The 18,873-nt window shown below is 40.7% G+C and overlaps 2 protein-coding genes across 2 annotated transcripts in view; both read left to right on the top strand.

Moving 5' to 3' along the window:
- The first annotated feature begins 18 nt into the window (after window positions 1-18).
- Window positions 19-1,649, top strand: spegnb (SPEG neighbor). Its single transcript, XM_022191862.2, has 4 exons — window positions 19-125; window positions 499-806; window positions 1,166-1,307; window positions 1,423-1,649. The coding sequence occupies exons 1-4, from the start codon at window positions 19-21 to the stop codon at window positions 1,559-1,561; spliced, it is 696 nt and encodes a 231-aa protein (XP_022047554.1). The 3' UTR covers window positions 1,562-1,649.
- A 2,480-nt stretch (window positions 1,650-4,129) lies between these two features.
- LOC110949674 (carboxy-terminal domain RNA polymerase II polypeptide A small phosphatase 1-like) overlaps window positions 4,130-18,873 on the top strand; it is a 37,563-nt gene continuing 22,819 nt past the window's right edge. The window contains exon 1 of the mRNA XM_022191838.2: window positions 4,130-4,502. Within this exon, the coding sequence (XP_022047530.1) occupies window positions 4,430-4,502 (73 nt within the window). The 5' untranslated portion in view covers window positions 4,130-4,429. The remainder of the gene's footprint in view (window positions 4,503-18,873) is intronic.

The raw sequence follows: 18,873 nt of genomic DNA, 5'->3' as shown, positions 1-18,873 counted from the left end.
CTCCTCTTACTGCTGCAGATGTCCAAAGCTAAGACTGCACCTCCTCCTGGGTGCACTCTGAACATCAATGATCCTCAAGTCCAGGAGGCTGCTATTCGAATCCAGGCCTCATATCGCGGCCACAGGTACCAGAATCTTTTCTTCCTGTTTACATCATAGACATTCAAGAACCTTTAGAACAGAATGTAAAGTGTATCATTGCATAAGGTTTGGATAAATTCCTCCCACACCTTTCTAATTCTGCATCCACCAATTTTTGTAGCTATGAAATCAGCAGTTCACCAAGCATGCCAACGGGCCAGATGTGTCCAGTTCACAGTCCCATTGGATGCCTTTGAGGGGAGGTTGTCCTCAAGAATATGACACTTACCCCATCAGAACAATCACAGACTCTTTCTGCTCTACACAGGGACAAACATTCTACCCTCTTTATACTTGGCATGGTTGCCATTTTTAGAAAGTTTGTGGAGCTTGTCCCTCATATCGTTTCTCATACAGGTCACGCAAAGAGCTGCGAGAGAAAGGTCCTCCTAAGATCCTGCAAGAGCTCAAAGATGTGGTCCTTGTTGAGGGCAGCGCTGCAAAGCTGGAGTGCCGAGTCAGTGCCTTCCCAGATCCTTTCATCGTCTGGTACAAGGATGGCAAAGAGCTGAAGGACGGTCCAAAGTACCGCTACGTTTTTGAAGACCCGGATTTTGTGGCGCTCGTGGTCCGAGACGGGGTTCTGACTGATCTGGGAAAATACACAGTTAAGATTAAGAATCCATTTGGACAGACATCTGGATCTGCCTGTATTCTAGTGGAAGGTGTGTACAGATTATGAGACTATTATATGAAGCAGACAGTTGTTTAGTTTTTTTGTACTTTGCAATGAAGCATGATTTTAAATTTTGTGGATTTGTCAAGGTTGGTAGAATCAAAAACATCTTAGTCTGTTTTGCAGATTATGCAGTGAAGGATTTCTTAAACAACCATCCAATATTATAACACCAACTAAACCTGTATCTACTGGCAATAAGTTGATGCTAATGTTTGTCATTGTTGGGAACTTTGTCAGAAATGCCTGATAAGAAGGTTTTCCATTGATTATGAATGTCTCTTATAGGACTGTAGTGTTTCATTTCTTCACAAAATCATATCGCTGACAAAGTGTTTGCTCCCCTAGTTCCTGCTAAAATTTCTAAAGGTCCAGGCAGCATCAAGGCCAAGAGAGGGACAACAGTGGTTCTCAAGGCTGAAATTAGCGGAGAACCTCCTCCAGATGTTGCCTGGCTCAAAGATGGAGATGACATTGATGAAGATGACAGGTGGGTTCACTTAGGGAAATCCTGTAGTTTCTGATCAGCCTGTCAGACGTAACATATTCAAATGAAATGATTCAGATCCTACTCCTAACAAATGGTGATAAAAACTTCCCTCCAGGCTATTCTTTGACGTTCGAGAAACCAACACAATCTTGACCATCAAAAATGCAAAGTCATCCGACGCTGGCAAGTATGAAGTGTTTGTGGAGAACAATCTGGGTACAGACCAGTCCTTCGCACGAGTGGACATCCTCTGATGAAGCCTCACAGCTGTGGTGCTAACGCCATGAACACGTTCTCTTACAGTTTAACTGGAGTAACGTTACATCCAAAGCTATACATAACTTAAACCATGCTCATGAGAAGAAGTAAAGGATTTATTCACGAAGATCTTGTTTTTCAGATTTCTTTAAGTGTAATAGTTCATTTGATGTTGCAAAAATGGCAAAGAATACATTAACAATTAAACAGACATGATTTTATTATGATAACTGGTTCACAATGATGCATTTTTGTTTATCATTGAGATAAGAGTTATTAAAAAGGTAGGTGAAAGTGGTCTTTTTAAAATAAGTAATCATTAATTTATGCAGTGGATCATTTGGTTGAACTGCATCCTACAGGTATCTTAGGAACAAAATGTTCATATGCCTATTGTAAATCCTTGATGCTCGGTTTATCACTTGTTGCCTCACAAGAGTCACTAAATCTATGAGCATTAGCATTTTGAGCACAGAGCCAAAAAGAAGAAGGCAGTATCACAGACTTTTGGTTGCAAGCATCTAGTGGCGATAAGAGAAACTACAGCTCAGCAAGTCAAAACAGGAAGTTCAGTACAGTATTATTCCACAGGTCATACACGCTGGACCAGGACACTCATTTACAGCTGTGTTTCACAGTGTTTCTGAGCTTTTAAGTGCAACAAATGTTTCCCTCTTGAATCGGATTGCATATGCCTATATTAACTAGTTGAATGCATTGCATATAGTCAAATCTCCTTATTACTCAGGAATAAAATTCTAAAAGCAGAAGAGAATTGGGTAAAACCACAACAACAAATATGATATATTTAGTAACACAAAAGGGGGATATGGAAGACAAGTGTAACACAACTTAAGATCAACAATAAAAATAAAACCAGATGTAAAAGAAAAGTAGATGAGATCAGAAAAAGAACTAAAAAAGAACCTTTACATAAAATGAACCTTTGAGAAAAGTCTTCTAAGATGATACTAGCAGCTACAACTCTGGGGACCAGCATCAGTGAAGCCTACTGTTAAAGAAGAAACTGATGCTGTGTTTATATAACTTTGGTGAAGCTAGATTGTAGGTGCAAAACACTGCTCAGTGTAACTTTTGTCCATCAGCTCCAGGCAGCAGATTTGTTCATGTTATTATAACTTAACTAGTTATCTACGTGGACTATTGAGTTATGAGATGTTATGTGAAAACTGTTTTTTTTCACAGACTCATGCATCTCTTCCTCTGGACTGTATAAAAAGATACAACAATCTCACCTCAGCTGACACCTAAAAGTTTCAACTCTCTTCTAGCTTGTTTGCTAACATTCTAGTCACAAGGCACAACTTTACATGCGATCATCAGCTGAAAGTCATCATAAATAACACAACTGTACTTTATTCTGAGCACAGTGTCTCACATTTTAGTCATTCCACTGTGAAATAACTTCAATGTGGAGCAATTAGGAGAATAAAATGTAAAGAATTGTAAACCGAGACACTGATGGGGCAAGATCTGAATAATGTTTCTGCAACAAACCTCTGTAAGTACTAAGGATGTGATCGTCTCTGTCCATATCAGAATCAGAAGCAAGCTTGCATACACAAGAAATTTGTCTTGGTAACAGAAAGTTACCTCGATTAGGCATAACATTATGACCACCTGCCTAACGTTGTGTTGGTGCCCTTTATGCTGCTAAAACTCTTCGGACCCAGTGGGAATCAAGGACTGACGTTGCCATGGGGGGTTGGGGGGTTGCTTGATCTGCAATGTTTAGGTAGGTGGTATATGTCAAACATCCACATGAATGCCAGGATTCAAAGTTTCCCAGCAGAACGTTGCATTATAACAAGATGATCGATGTTGTTCACTTCACCTGTCAGTAGTCATAATGTTGTGGTTGATCAGTGTACAGTACTCATGAAAAGTTAGTTAAACAAGAAGATATCAGCAGGGTTAGAAAGTGTCCATCCATCCACCACCTATACACTGTTTAATCCTCATAAGGGTCGTAAATGGAACCTTTCTCAAAGGTTCCATTTATGTAAAGGTGCTTTTCTAGTTTTTTTCTGATCTACTTTTGTTTTACACCTGGTTTTATTTTTTATTATTGATCTTGCTATATTACGCTTGTCTTTCACATCCCCCCCAATCTGAAATTAAAGTAATCTCACATTGAACATCATGTTGGGTTTGATGACTCTTCATGGCAGTGTTTCAAAAAGAGGAGAGTTCCTTTGATCTTAGATGTGGATACTTCACGTACTGTCCCTAACTTCCTCCTCCTGCAGGCCGGTTTCAAGGCGGCCCCCAACCTCAAAGTGGTCCCTGAACAAACTTTAGTAAATAATTAAGTTACTGCAGAAATGGAGGAAGATTGAAAAATGTTCGCTTTTGGCACAAAAAGCACAGAGCAAATTTAATGTCTTAGCGCGTTTTTGCACTTAATTTACACTCAAATTTTAATTGAAACTTCCACAAATTCCCCTTTTTGATCGGTCTAGTGGGTATTTTCCTCAGAACGTGTCAGTAAACGGACACAGCGTTAAACTCACAGGCGGTTCAAAGCTTCACATCCTGCATTGTGGCTTTAAGAACTGGGCTTCCTTGAAACCGTCAGCCCCCATGTTAGCATGGGCAAATTGATGAACTTCTACGATAACTACTTTTAGAAGAACTTTTTAAAACTCCTTTAACCTCTAAATCTCCCCGTTCTTCGCTCCTGTGCGCTTTGTTCCGTCGTCCTTTAACAGACTTTCTGCGTTTTTGCGCTCACTATGCGCAGACAGGGAGTGGCAAAATATCAATCTTTTTTTGTTTTTTTTCTCCCTTAACTCCCTCGAAGTAAGCTTAAACAGCGCCGTGTGTCCCTGTGAGTGGAACTAATGGACAACTCTTCGTCGGTAATCACGCAGGTCAGAAGAGACGACGAGGAAAATGCGGGGAGTCGCGAGGAAGGTGAGTTTGAAAGTTTTTCGGAGCTGCGCATGACGCACGAAGTGTCGGTCCGCCACCGTGTCACCATGTCAGCCCCGGTCTGAGGACACAGACCCGTGTCCCCGTCTCTTCTCACACACTCTCACCGGCTTCCTCTGTGGCTGAAGCCGGCTTTGCTCGGTCAGGTAGGCCGGAGCCTCGGAGCGAGCGGCGGAGAAGTTTTAGGAAGTGACAGGAATGTGGGTTTAAAGCACGCAAACAGAGTTTAGCCGAGGTGTGTTGCAGAGTTTTTAAGCAGAATGAAAGTTCAACTCCAGAAATAAAGCATTGAGAGGGGCGGGGTCAGTGTGACAGCTGCTGGTGGAGACTTTGATGCTGAGCTGCATCACTTTTATTACAACTCACTGTCGTACAAGGAATATGGTTCGGGCTGATGGTGTCAAACTCATTTTAGTTCAGGGGCCACATTTAGCTCAATTTGACCTCAAGTGGACCGGACCAGTAAAATCATTACATAATAACCAATAAATAACCACAGCTCACATTTATTGAACTGTCTTTTTACGAAACGTTGTGATCGAATTGGAATTTCTTCAGAAAAACAAGTTCAGTTTCAACAATATCATGCCTTAGTTTCTTATTTACACAGTACAACTTTCAGATCACAGTGTATCTACAAAAAGCACAAAACATTTAGCAACTGAACAATCCAATATTTTACTTTATGATCAAAACAACTTGTCAAGACGAGGAGTTATTTTTGATTTACCCTCATTTACACATCTGTATCCTGAGCACCACACCACATAAGCTAAAGTGGGAACTATAAAGAAAGAAGGTTAAGTTGTCCGCCTGTGTTGTAAATGTATTAAAGTTATACTTAAAAAATACATAAAAGTTGTGGCAGTACAGTAGACAAATTTAAAATAGCAGTTGCTTTTATTGAAAAATTGCAGTTCATGTCGTCTCTGTAATTTTTATACTTTGCAAATTATCCCGCGGGCCGGAGTGGACCCTCTGGCGGGCTGGTTTTGGTCCGCTGGCTGTACGTTTGACACCCCTACTTCAGGAATAAAGAACAGAGAATAACAAAATAACTACAGAGAAAATAGAGAGAGATATTTACACATCTAGAACAGAATATACACTACTGTTGAAAAGTTTGGGGTCACCCAGGCAATTTCATGTTTTCCAGCTTAAAAGCTCACACTGTTTTTTACGGGGGCGGCATGGGTCAGTGGGTAGAGTGCCCGTCTTGTAACTGGAAGGTTGCCGGTTCGATCCTCGGCCCGTTGAGCTCATGTCGAGGTGTCCCTGAGCAAGACACCTAACCCCTCCTGGTGGGTTGTGATTAGCGCCTTGTATGGCAGCTTCCGCCATCAGTGTGTGAATGGGTGAATGGGTAAAGCGCTTTGGATAAAAGCGCTATATAAATACAACCATTTACCATAATAACTGCACAAGGGTTTTCTAGCCATCAATTAGTTAACACCATTAACTAACACAATGTAGTATTAGGGGCCTTTTACACGAGGACCATCTTAACAGAAAATGCAAAAGTGGCGTCTTGTCATTTCACGTTTATACGAGCGGTTTTGAAGGAAATCTGCGTATATACGGTGACTCTATAGTGTGTGGAATCCGATTGGATATGCATGCCAGGCAGCTGGGTGGTGCTGTCATAAAACTCCGCCATGTCTACGCGCATGCTTACTATCTCCCTTTTCGGATCTCCGCCGCGGTAAATGTTCATGAATGGAATCTGTACAGATTCTGTACGTTTGTTGGTACGACTCCTGTAGTGTACATAGAGCTGCCAGAGTTGCTTGAAGGTACGAAGGATGGAAATAATCACACATCTCTGTTTACTTCCTTGTACCGGCCGGCAAACCAAAGCACCGGCGCACGTATGTGACATAATCGCGTACGCGACGTGGTCAGATCTCGGCAAAGTTTTGCGTTTTGCTGTTTAGACGGAAACGTAACGGCGGAGCGTTTTCTACTTTTCCACTCTGGAGGCTGGTTTCAAATTTTTGTGTTTTTAAGCCCCCAAAACGCCGTCCTCGTATAAACGATAGGGTGTTTTGTTGAAATATTTTGACGTTTTTACCTGCAAGCGTCCTCGTGTAAACGGCCCCTTAGAATACATGAGTGATGGTTGCTGGAAATGGGCCTCTGTATACCTATGTAACTATTCCATTAAAAACCTGCCATTTCCAGCTAGAATAATCATTTAGCAATGTCTACACTGTATTTCTGATCAACTTTGTTATCTTCATTGAAAAAAACAGCTTTTCTTTCAAAACTTTCTGGCCACTCAGATAGCTCAGCTGGCTGAGTAGACGACCTATAACCAGGGGCTGTAGTCCCTGACACAGCAGTCATAGGTTCAAATCTAGCCCATGACCATTTACTGCATGTCATTCCCCTACACTTCTACCCCCATTTAATGTCTCTTTCTCCACTTCCCTATATGATAAAGGAAAAAAACATAATTTTTGAAAAAATAAAGACATTTCTATGTGAGCCCAAACTTCAGCCACTGATAAGCCACAACATTATGACCACTGACAGGTGAAGTGAATAACATCGATCATCTTGTTATAATGCAACGTTCTGTTGGGAAAATTTGAGTCCTGACATTCATGCAGATATTTGACATGTACCACCCACCGAAACATAAGATAGGATCAACTTTATTCATCCTAGAGGTTTTACAGTATAATAAATAAAAGTTTGGGGGAAATACACACAATTACACAGAGGTTGGTGGTTAAATAGAAATCAGAAAAAGGGTACAAAACGGGAAGTGTCTAAGTAGAGGCCAAGGAATAGTGTCTGGAAAAAATGAAAATAAATAAATAAAATAACACAAGTACAAAATGAAAGCTGTAACTTAAATAACGAGAAACAGATGAACAGAAAGTGAACAGAAAGCAAACAGATGTATTGCACTTGACAATGATTATACAGATTGTCTGATGATATTGCACATGCAAATAAGTCTGTTGACAAACATTGCAGATTGAGCAACCCCCCCCAGCCTCCTACCCCTCATGGTAACATCAGTCCTTGATGACAGTCGCCTCCCTCAGCAAGACAGTGCACCCTGACACACTGCAAAAACTGCTCAGGAGTGGCCCGGGGAACACAACAGAGCTAAGGTGTTCACCTTGCTTCTACACTCCCAAGATCCAAATCTTACTGTGCATTTGTGGGATGTTGCATGATAAGCCTGATCTAGATAAGTCCCACCCTGCAACCCACAGGACCCACAGAATTCACTGCCAACATCCCGGTGCCACAGGACATCTCCATAGGTCCTGTGTCCATGCCCCACTGGGTCAGAGGAGTTTTAGCAGCATAAAGGAGACCAACACAGTGTTAGGCAGCTGGTCATATATGGAATAAGATTACTGTCAAAAGTATTCATCCACAATTCTAACCATTCGTATTCGTAATGTTAAACATTTGTATGTTAATAAAAAACTTGTACACAAAATTCTGCTGTCATATGCATGAGTTTGATAAATTAAGGGTTAGGATTGTTTTTACGAGTATGAACCTAAAAGTTGTGAGTGCAACTCTAATTTCTACGACTACGAAGTCTTCCCTGTGAGGACGAATTCAAGTTTATGGGTACGAGTAGAAAAATACTGGAATGACGTCACATAGGTCACAGGGGAAGGTAATCGAACACCGATTGCTTCAAACGCGCATGCGCCATTTATAAAGAGTAGATGCCGGGTGGACCCGGTGGACCTACCGGGGCAGGTGACGCCTCACAGGTCAAGTAAATAACACACCCAACTTCTTGTAATTTATTTATTTCATGAAACTGTACTGTTTTAATTGATATACAGTTTATGGACGAAAGACGGTACTGCTTAGCTTGCACGCTAACGAGCCGGGCCGGTGACACATTAGCCTTCTAATGCAAGGAGGCTAATGAGGAGGCTAAGGAGGCTTAATAACAAAACAAACATAATTTGAGATTATGAATCGTGGCAATTGGCGTATGAATCAGCCCATTGTACAGCCTAAATTGCTGTAAATTAAGTCCAGTTTTAGTTCTTTGCAAACTCAGACGCGTGCATTAGTTTAGTTTACAATGAATCTGGCGGAGTTCGGTAAAGTTGGAAAGATATTCACACATTCGGACTTCCGGCATCAATAACTCATGAGATATATGTTGTCAAAACATGAACGATGCCTCTTTCAAATCGTTGTAAGGTAGACAATGTGCTACAAGGTCAATTTTATCAAAAGTCGCTGTCTTTCAAGCTACAGAAATAACATTGGCGTCTATGAGCAGCCGGCGGTGCAACGAGTGAACAGGGACCGTCTGCAAATAGCAAAACCGCTGCAACAGCGAAAAGAGACACTACACATATAATCAATAATTTCACTGTAGAGCCACCAAAATCACTGGAGCCATGAATGGGCTCTTGCTGGTCAAACTACAACTCTTGCTTTGGCGCTAAATTAAAAATCTGAATTTTAAGGAATTTTTATGTTTTGTATGATTATTTTATGAGTATTAAAATGGCACTTTTCTTCATGTATGTGGTATATTTTATATAACACACAGGAAAAATGGCATAAGGGCATAATGTACTTGTTTGTCCAAACACATAATTCTGTATAGTAATGGAATTTACAATCCTTACCAAAGAGAGTATCAGATAACACCAATATACCAAACAAACTGTTTAGACTGTCACCTCAAGTACTGATGATTGAGAAGAAAGACGATAAGACACTTTATTGCAAAGTTTCAGTGTCAATTGATTCATTTATACCATAATGTTAAATTGAGAGTAATATTTTTCTAGTTAAGGACTGTACAGACAATACTTGGAGGTAATAAACCTGACGGTCTGACCAGCACAGGTCACAGCAAGTACACTATGCCCTTATGCCATTTTTCCTGTGTATTATATAAAATATACCACATACATGAAGAAAAGTGCCATTTTAATACTCATAAAATAATCATACAAAACATAAAAATTCCTTAAAATTCAGATTTTTAATTTAGCGCCAAAGCAAGAGTTGTAGTTTGACCAGCAAGAGCCCATTCATGGCTCCAGTGATTTTGGTGGCTCTACAGTGAAGTTATTGATTATATGTGTAGTGCCTCTTTTCACTGTTGCAGCGGTTTTGCTATTTGCAGACGGTCCCTGTTCACTCGTTGCACCGCCGGCTGCTCATAGACGCCAATGTTATTTCTGTAGCTTGAAAGACAGCGACTTTTGATAAAATTGGCCTTGTAGCACATTGTCTACCTTACAACGATTTGAAAGAGGCATCGTTCATGTTTTGACAACATATATCTCATGAGTTATTGATGCCGGAAGTCCGAATGTGTGAATATCTTTCCAACTTTACCGAACTCCGCCAGATTCATTGTAAACTAAACTAATGCACGCGTCTGAGTTTGCAAAGAACTAAAACTGGACTTAATTTACAGCAATTTAGGCTGTACAGTGGGCTGATTCATACACCAATTGCCACGATTCATAATCTCAAATTATGTTTGTTTTGTTATTAAGCCTCCTTAGCCTCCTCATTAGCCTCCTTGCATTAGAAGGCTAATGTGTCACCGGCCCGGCTCGTTAGCGTGCAAGCTAAGCAGTACCGTCTTTCGTCCATAAACTGTATATCAATTAAAACAGTACAGTTTCATGAAATAAATAAATTACAAGAAGTTGGGTGTGTTATTTACTTGACCTGTGAGGCGTCACCTGCCCCGGTAGGTCCACCGGGTCCACCCGGCATCTACTCTTTATAAATGGCGCATGCGCGTTTGAAGCAATCGGTGTTCGATTACCTTCCCCTGTGACCTATGTGACGTCATTCCAGTATTTTTCTACTCGTACCCATAAACTTGAATTCGTCCTCACAGGGAAGACTTCGTAGTCGTAGAAATTAGAGTTGCACTCACAACTTTTAGGTTCATACTCGTAAAAACAATCCTAACCCTTAATTTATCAAACTCATGCATATGACAGCAGAATTTTGTGTACAAGTTTTTTATTAACATACAAATGTTTAACATTACGAATACGAATGGTTAGAATTGTGGATGAATACTTTTGACAGTAATCTTATTCCATAGTCATAATGTTATGCCTGATCGGTGTGTATACACAGTAGTGCAAAATTGGTAGAGTGAGAATAGTGCAAAAAGCCAAGAATATTGCTCATAGTGCAAAAATATTGTATAGGTACAATATTATACAGAAATGTAATAAAACGTCAGCAGTATTTTAGCTGAGTGTCATTTCTGTGACTATAGAAACAGGACAGGTGGTAAAGTTAAGATATTAAACTCTGTGGGGCATGTCTCACCTTGAAATCCAACCTAAAAAGTCATCTCTGTGTATCCAAGTCACACATTTAGCAATTTCTTTTTCTTTTAAAATTGCCATTTTGTATCTTAAATTGAGTTCAATGTAATTCTATATCTCACAGGATGTAGGAAGTAGGAATAAGTCTGCCATTGGCTGCTCAGGTCAGTCAGCTTCCTCTTTCCCTTCTTATCTCTCTCTGTTGCCATTTTTTTTTTAAAAACCCACACTACTAGAAACGACAACCACAAAGCCAGCAACTTATCACACTGAAAACTTTGGATTTTGGATTTGGATCTTGCAGTCAGGCAGACCTGTTGATCCTGTCGGTGGATTCTCCATTTTAATGACAGCGTTCGTTTTCCCGCATGCAAAATGTTTCCCCAAAACACTTTCACTTGTCACTGTTTTGAGCAAACACCAGAGGAGCCACATCCCGTGCTTAGCTTCATCAAGACAACTGTGATTGGTTTAAAGAAATTAAAACAAGCCAGTGTTTGCCTGAATACTACTTCTGTCCTACTGAATGGGCTGGCACAGTGAGATTAGATTAGATGTAACTCTATATTCCTTTAGAATGTGTACATCTGGTACTAAACTCTGAAAAGGCCAATTCATGCGTTTCACATCCACAAGTCCACAAGTGTCTACATGATGTAAATTTTATCATCCACCCAAGTCCATGACGGTCCACGTGGACGTCCATGTTCATCCCAAAATCGGTGACTGCACATGTGCGATGAACACAAATAATGCTGAACAAAATAGGTGTTATGAGGAAAGGCTGTACAAGGAGATTCTCTGTCATCCACACCTTTAAAATTCATCATTAAGAAGTAATTAAATAGGCCAGACATATTAGGAAGTTCTAAATTCTTTAGAAATCATGTGATTTCTACTCAATCAGTGGGAGCCCCAGATGTTTTTCTGCTTTGTGACTTTCTGCTTAGTCGTTGTAATATAAACATATGATGTGCACAACTACTTTTAAAGTCTGAATCGGACATTTGGAAGTGATATCTTTGCCTATAATCCACTCTTTGCCACACAGCAGCAAGTCATAATATTGCAACTACGATAATAATGATATAGAAAGCTCCAAACTGCAAGTTGATAGGATTGATTCCATGGGTTTATTACACATGAAAGCCTGGAAGACTGCTACATGTTTTTAAGACTGTCACCAGTACTCTGCAGATTCAAGGTGGAAAGGCTCAGTCATGTTGTTAAATGCTTATTTCACTCCTGATGTGTCCCCCAGCATATAAAAAGCACCGTATGGTCATGTAACACATTAAAGAATGTGATATCTTGAGCAGAATATAATTCTAGTGTGTAATGAATGAATATAAATGACATAAAGAAAATTAGAATTATCGCCCCAGATTCCCCTGATATGTATAGCCTGTCTGATCATTTTAACTAATTAATTCACTCAGGAGCGGCTTCACTTACATCATAACATCACTTTTATGTGCAGCACTTTTTTCTCTAGAGTCTGGCTTTGGGAAATGCATTGAAGTCCTGTGTAGATTGTGTTATATACAGACTGGTGGCAAATCAAAGGGAAAAAGAAACTTAAAGTATCCGAGTCAGATGATGTTCCACCATTTGCTACTTCAGTGCTCCTTGACACTAATTCTGCAAATCTCTGCATCTCTGTTGGAGAGAAATGAACACCATTCTTCCACACAATTTTCCCTCATTTTGCATTTTCGTAGGGGTGGTTGAGAGTGTTTGGTCTGACATGTGGTCCAAAGTCTCTGTTCAGCTCAGTTGAAATCCAGTAACTATGAAGGCCACACAGTTTGACTCGAATCATTTTCATACTTAAACCACTGAGCCCCTCGTGTCCTATAGATGGGAGTTGTTATTCTGGAAGAGACCACTCTTATCAGCACACAAATGTTTCATCATAGGGTAAAGGTGATCACTCAGTCCATGTTTGTATTGATTTGTCTGTTCTGTCTATGCAGACTCATTCCAGAGTTTGGTTAACACTGGCATCATAAATAAACAGAAGTTTGAGAAGCAGCACCACGTAAAATATCCTCTATATGCAGATGATATTTTTCACACAGCTTCTGTATTTATCACTGTGTCACACTCTTGCATTTACATAAGGATATGTAACTCTGAAATCCCTTTAGCCTCAGATAAGACTCCTTGTACAAGATCAGTTTTCAGAATCGGATATTTATCTGTTTACTAAGAATGTATATATATATATATACACTGACAATCAATAAAAACTTTGAGACCATATTTTTCAACATAATTTTTATTTTGAAGCCCGAAACTGGATTTTCTTCATATGAATCATTTGTTTAGCATATTGGCATACAGAAAAAAAAAAAAATCTAAAGTTTCAAGAATGATTTCAAAATAAAGAATTTCACAAAAGAAAACGGCACCTGCCAAACACAAAGTCACAACAGTCAATACCGAGTATGGCCTCCGTTTGCTTCGATGCAGGCAGCAATCCGTCGGCGCATGCTTTGGACCAGGCTTCTGATTGCAGGTTGGGAACAGCCCATACGCCTGGCTACATCACTGTAGCTCAAACCGGCCTCCACCATACCCAGTGCCCGGAGACGTTGTTCATGTGATAGACGCGGCATGATGCTGTTCACTGGACTAACAATGGTGGCCTTTTTGGGCCTTTATATAGGCCTTCAAAACCATTCTCAAATTGTGCAGATACTCACCGAGTAATGCTTGGTGTGTATTTGGTTCACTTTTGCAAAGTGACCAACTCATGTGCAATGAATCATGACAACATGACAACTCATCATTATCTCAACTACCAGGGCACTAGATCATCAGTAAATCCACAATGAATAATTACAACCCCCCTACAAGTAGAATTCTGCGTACATTTCTACCTCAAAGTTTCTATTGACTGTCAGTATATTTTTTCCTGGCAGCTGCAAGACTAGTCTTACGACAAACCACGTTGTTGGTCACAATGTTGATAAATCCGAATTAGATATGAATTTTAGCTTTGGTTAAAAGTCCAGTAAGGTTGTCTTGGTGTAAACTAGAGCCATTCAAATATGTTGGTCGGCTGATATTATTGGCTGATATTGGCCTCAAACAGGTAGATCATGTTTTGTACACTGTGTGTAATTATGAAGACCGTTCTTAAACACCATATCATTAAGTGGCTGGTAATGCTGGATATGTTCAAAACAGATACACAAGGAGATTCATTATTTTAGTCATGCTAAAGAGTGACTGCTGCTGTGCTATTGGCTGCTGTGTTAAATTATGTTGGACATACCGTATAGCCACTGAAAACCAAGACTACGCCACTACCAAGACCTCTGGGGGAATGGAGGAGTCACACTAGTGCCTTCAATTGCTCCTACAAATTGCATTCCTTTAAAATCAGCTATAGTGCTTATAAAGTCGTATTGCAAGTACGGTGTCAGATATGTAGCGCCATTTCTTTTTAAAATCAGAACATAATACAGGAAGAAAATGGTTGGAATAATTTAGAAATTCCATTAATAATGTAATTTGTCCAGCAAAGTGGGTCTAACTCCACTGTTGACAATATTGAGCACCGTCTTCAGCGCATGTAGCAGAGTACATTTAGCTGAGCAGAGTAAAGCATCATCTTCATGTCAAGATGCTAACTAGCTTGTGCTAGAAAGTTAGTGACGTGTTAGAAAGTGTTCTATGGCACTTATCCAGGCCGTTTCTACTGACTAGGTCAGGGGTCGGCAACCTTTAACACTCAAAGAGCCATTTCGACCCGTTTCCCACTGAAAAGAAAACACCGGGAGCCGCAAAATCCTTTTGGCATTTAAAATGAAGACAACACTGCATTTATCGCTTTTTTTTTTTTTTTACCTCTATGCCCTTGTTAATCAGTCGTGATTAATTAATTACAAAGCCTCTAAATAGATAGATTCATTTTTTAATTGTGTCCTTCCACTAATATTTATCTTACTTGGTTAATGTCATTTTTGCTCCTGGACCTCATATGTTACGTAATGTTAGCTGGAACTCAATATTTTGCGAATGTCTATTTAACTTGTAAAATCTATTTATCTATTTATCTTAAGCTAATAACTTTTCTCCGGTAAGTCGCTGCCCTATTTTTCCAAGACGACACTCCTCTGACTCTCTGACCTGCTGCCTGGATGTGACATCGAGCCGTGTTCTTGCGAGTAACGTGTATTTATGGAGGTATTTCAGGTGCAAAATGTTTGAGCACCTGTAACATCGAATTTGTAGTTGTGTACATTGAATTTGTATGTGTACATTGAATTTGTATGTGTATCAGCAAATCTGATTTCCCACACTCTATGAGTTGTGTACTTGTAAAATAATTTTTTGTATGTGTCGATTTTTTTCTTCCCACAAATACAACACAAAAATACACATTCTCAAATCGTAATTACAGGTGCACAAATCACATTTACAGGTGCACAAATCATATTTACAGGTGTACAAATCCTTCTCTACAAGTCACATATTTCAACACTGACACGCTCACATTTTGCACCTATTGTTGCAGCACACTAAGTGCAAAACATACTTGTGCACCTGTATTGTACGAAGTGAAGTTGAGGTCAGAATTTGAATATGTGCAAATCTGAATGTGAACTTGTGCAATAAGTATGTGAAATAATTTACCACGAAAATGCACAAATTGCTACTTACAACCACTCGAATCCTCCCCATGAGTCACACATTCTCTGTTTTCTACAGGTGCAAATCAGAAATGTACAGTTGCAAATCAGAAATCTACAGGTGCAAATCAGAAATCGTACTTCCGGTCCCGCTGAGATATTTGGTGCAAAACTACAAAACGATCCGATCTGTGTATAAATTCTATGCTCTGAGATTGACAGACTTTTCAACCAGTCAGGGAGACGCTTTGCCCGCCCAGCCAATCAGAGGTTTTTATTCCGTCTGAGGTCGCTTTACCGACTTCCGGGTGTGAAATTTCACGATGGAGAGAGGGTAGGGAGTTCTTGTTTTGGACGGCTGGTCTGCTCTAATCTCTATTATGCGCATTTCCCAGTGACTCAAATAACTTATCCATTCCTCTTAGTATATTGAAATCAAAGCCTATACCAGTGGTTGGCGACTGGTGGCTCGTCAGGAATAATATCTGGCCCGCCAGATGATTTTGAAAATTTGATTTGGCATGGAGCCAAGCCGGTCCGTCACCGCAACACGAAACTCGTGTTGTCGGCTGCTGCCGGGCATTTCTGCGTTTGCACTACTGGTCGGACACGGTTGTACCAGCCAGATTTCACTGAGCAACAGTGTGTGCAAAACATGTGTGTGTCTCGGGAGTCATTTTTAATACATCTGTGATCACAGACGTGTGTCCCAAGCAGCGGCGATCAGCTGTAGAAGCTCCGCTGCTCGCGGTATCGCCAGCCCCCCCGCCGCTCGCGGAATCGGAGCGCACCCGCCCGCAGGTTGGCTCGCTGTGCGATTGTTCACAGACATTTTGGCCCGAAGCCACATCTACTTGCCGACCCCCTGGCCTACACTCTCTCCATCGTGAAATTCCACACCCGGAAGTCGGTAAAGCGACCTCAGACGGAATAAAAACCTCTGATTGGCTGGGCGGGCAAAGCGTCTCCCTGACTGGCCGAAAAGTCTGTCAATCTCAGAGCATAGAATTTATACACAGATCGGATCGTTTTGTAGTTTTGCACCAAATATCTCAGCGGGACCGGAAGTACGATTTCTGATTTGCACCTGTAGATTTCTGATTTGCAACTGTACATTTCTGATTTGCACCTGTAGATTTCGGATTTGCACCTGTAGAAAACAGAGAATGTGTGACTCGTGGTAAGGATTCGAGTGGTTGTAAGTAGCAATTTGTGTATTTTCGTGGTAAATTATTTCACATACTTATTGCACAAGTTCACATTCAGATTTGCACATATTCAAATTCTGACCTCAACTTCACTTCGTACAATACAGGTGCACAAGTATGTTTTGCACTTAGTGTGCTGCAACAATATGTGCAAAATGTGAGCGTGTCAGTGTTGAAATATGTGACTTGTAGAGAAGGATTTGTACACCTGTAAATATGATTTGTACACCTGTAAATATGATTTGTGCACCTGTAATTACGATTTGTGAATGTGTATTTTTGTGTTGTATTTGTGGGAAGAAAAAAATCGACACATACAAAAAATTATTTTACAAGTACACAACTCATAGAGTGTGGGAAATCAGATTTGCTGATACACATACAAATTCAATGTACACATACAAATTCAATGTACACAACTACAAATTCGATGTTACAGGTGCTCAAACATTTTACACCTGAAATACCTCCATATGTATTACCCTATCATGAGTACTTTTGACTCAAAGACAAGACATGTCTTTCTTGGAGTGGAGCTTTAATATACAGGCTTGCCATTCTTGAGTACAAAACGATGTGAAACTACAGGCGTTTCTTCTCCAGGAGTAAAACAAAAAAAAGGCATGAAACGTGTGGGAATCGGAAGCTCCGTGTTGTCTCTCTGCATCAGCTTTGCGCTCTCATGTCACAGGCACAGCACATCCGGTGGAGTGACACGTCAAAGTAAGAGCGGTAATTTCACAATAAAATTCTCTATATTAAAATGCATTGAAACGCGCCTGAAAGGCATAACAATGTATTTTCCAAAGTTACAGGGAGCCACAACAGAGGGCTGAAAGAGCTGCATGCGGCTCCGCAGCCGCGGGTTGCCGACCCCTGGACTAGGTCCTTACTTGTGTTGTATCTATTGTCAGATGTATGTTGCTTTGGATAAAGCGTCTGCTAATGAAATTGAAGAATTGTAGCTTTGGCCCCACTTTTTTTCATTTTCAGTATTATTCCTCTCAGAATTTCTTATGCCTTAAAGCTGCTGTCCGGAGTTTCCGTTTGTTTTCAATTTATGTGTCATTTTTTAACAAAGCTTAAATGTGTTAGTCTAGTTCGATACTATAATATAAAGTTAGTATAACGCGATATGAAAATTTATTCCTGAGCTCTGCCTTCCTCTCATAGACCCCCATGTTATTCCAAAAAGCGCCGGTTGCTGCCGACCAATCAAGTTCGAGCTTCAGCTTTGTCATGCTGTCAATCAACGGTTACGCGCACAGCAAGCAAGCCCATGCAGAGGTGGGCGAGCTACGCACTACGCAACCGCGCGCACATTTGTTTTGCTTGTGGAGGAGAGAGCATCAGGGCTCAGCAACTTCCAGAAAAGTTACCAATCCCACGGCTTGTCAGGCCAAGAGACTGCAGGACGTTTTTTGGCTCGGGGTGCTCGCGTCGCTCCCCGACCACGGCCTCCATAGCCCGGCTGACGGCTTCGTTTAGATGCCGTGGTCGGGGTGCTCGCCTCGCTCCCCGACCACGGCCTCCATAGCCCGCCTGACGGCTTCGTTTAGATGCCCGACCTCTGGAGGAAGATGTTGGGGCGTCTGGGACATACTCTTCGTCAGAGGAGTCATGCAATTCTGAACTCTAGATAGAAATAAATAAACAATGTAACACATATACACGCGTAAATGCACTAAGTTTGATAAACAACGTCATTGAGAGAGATACACGAGTGTAATCACATATTGAAACTTTACTAGTTCGTCCTAGCAGATTCATGTTATTTTGGTATTAGGACAAGTTAGACTCAATACAGCATTCTAACGTAATTCCTTTATTATTTACTAAATGTACTAAATGTAGAAGAAGGGAAAACAGCAAAACAGGCGAGATGCTGCAGCACTCCGGGCACTTCTCTCATGTACTGCGCGCGTGCACAAATAAAGGGGCGAAATCAGAGGGAGGGAGGGTGGGACCACCAGTGTTTTGGGAGACGCTGCGATTCAAACTCCGGACAGCAGCTTTAATATTGGTATCGGCCCAGACAAACCCAGTATTCGTCTATAAATGAACAGTTTACTGAAAACTCCAGTGCAGGATGGAATAAGTGGTGCTTTTGTTTGGACTTGCTAACAGTCTGGTGTCAGGAGGTGCTCAGTTAATGAAAATATCCAATACTGGTCCCTTAAATAGATGG

This window comes from Acanthochromis polyacanthus, chromosome 14, assembly GCF_021347895.1.
Source record: "Acanthochromis polyacanthus isolate Apoly-LR-REF ecotype Palm Island chromosome 14, KAUST_Apoly_ChrSc, whole genome shotgun sequence".
Lineage (NCBI taxonomy): Eukaryota > Metazoa > Chordata > Actinopteri > Pomacentridae > Acanthochromis > Acanthochromis polyacanthus.
Note: the sequence above shows the minus strand (reverse complement) of the source record. Positions and strands in the feature narration are given on the sequence as shown.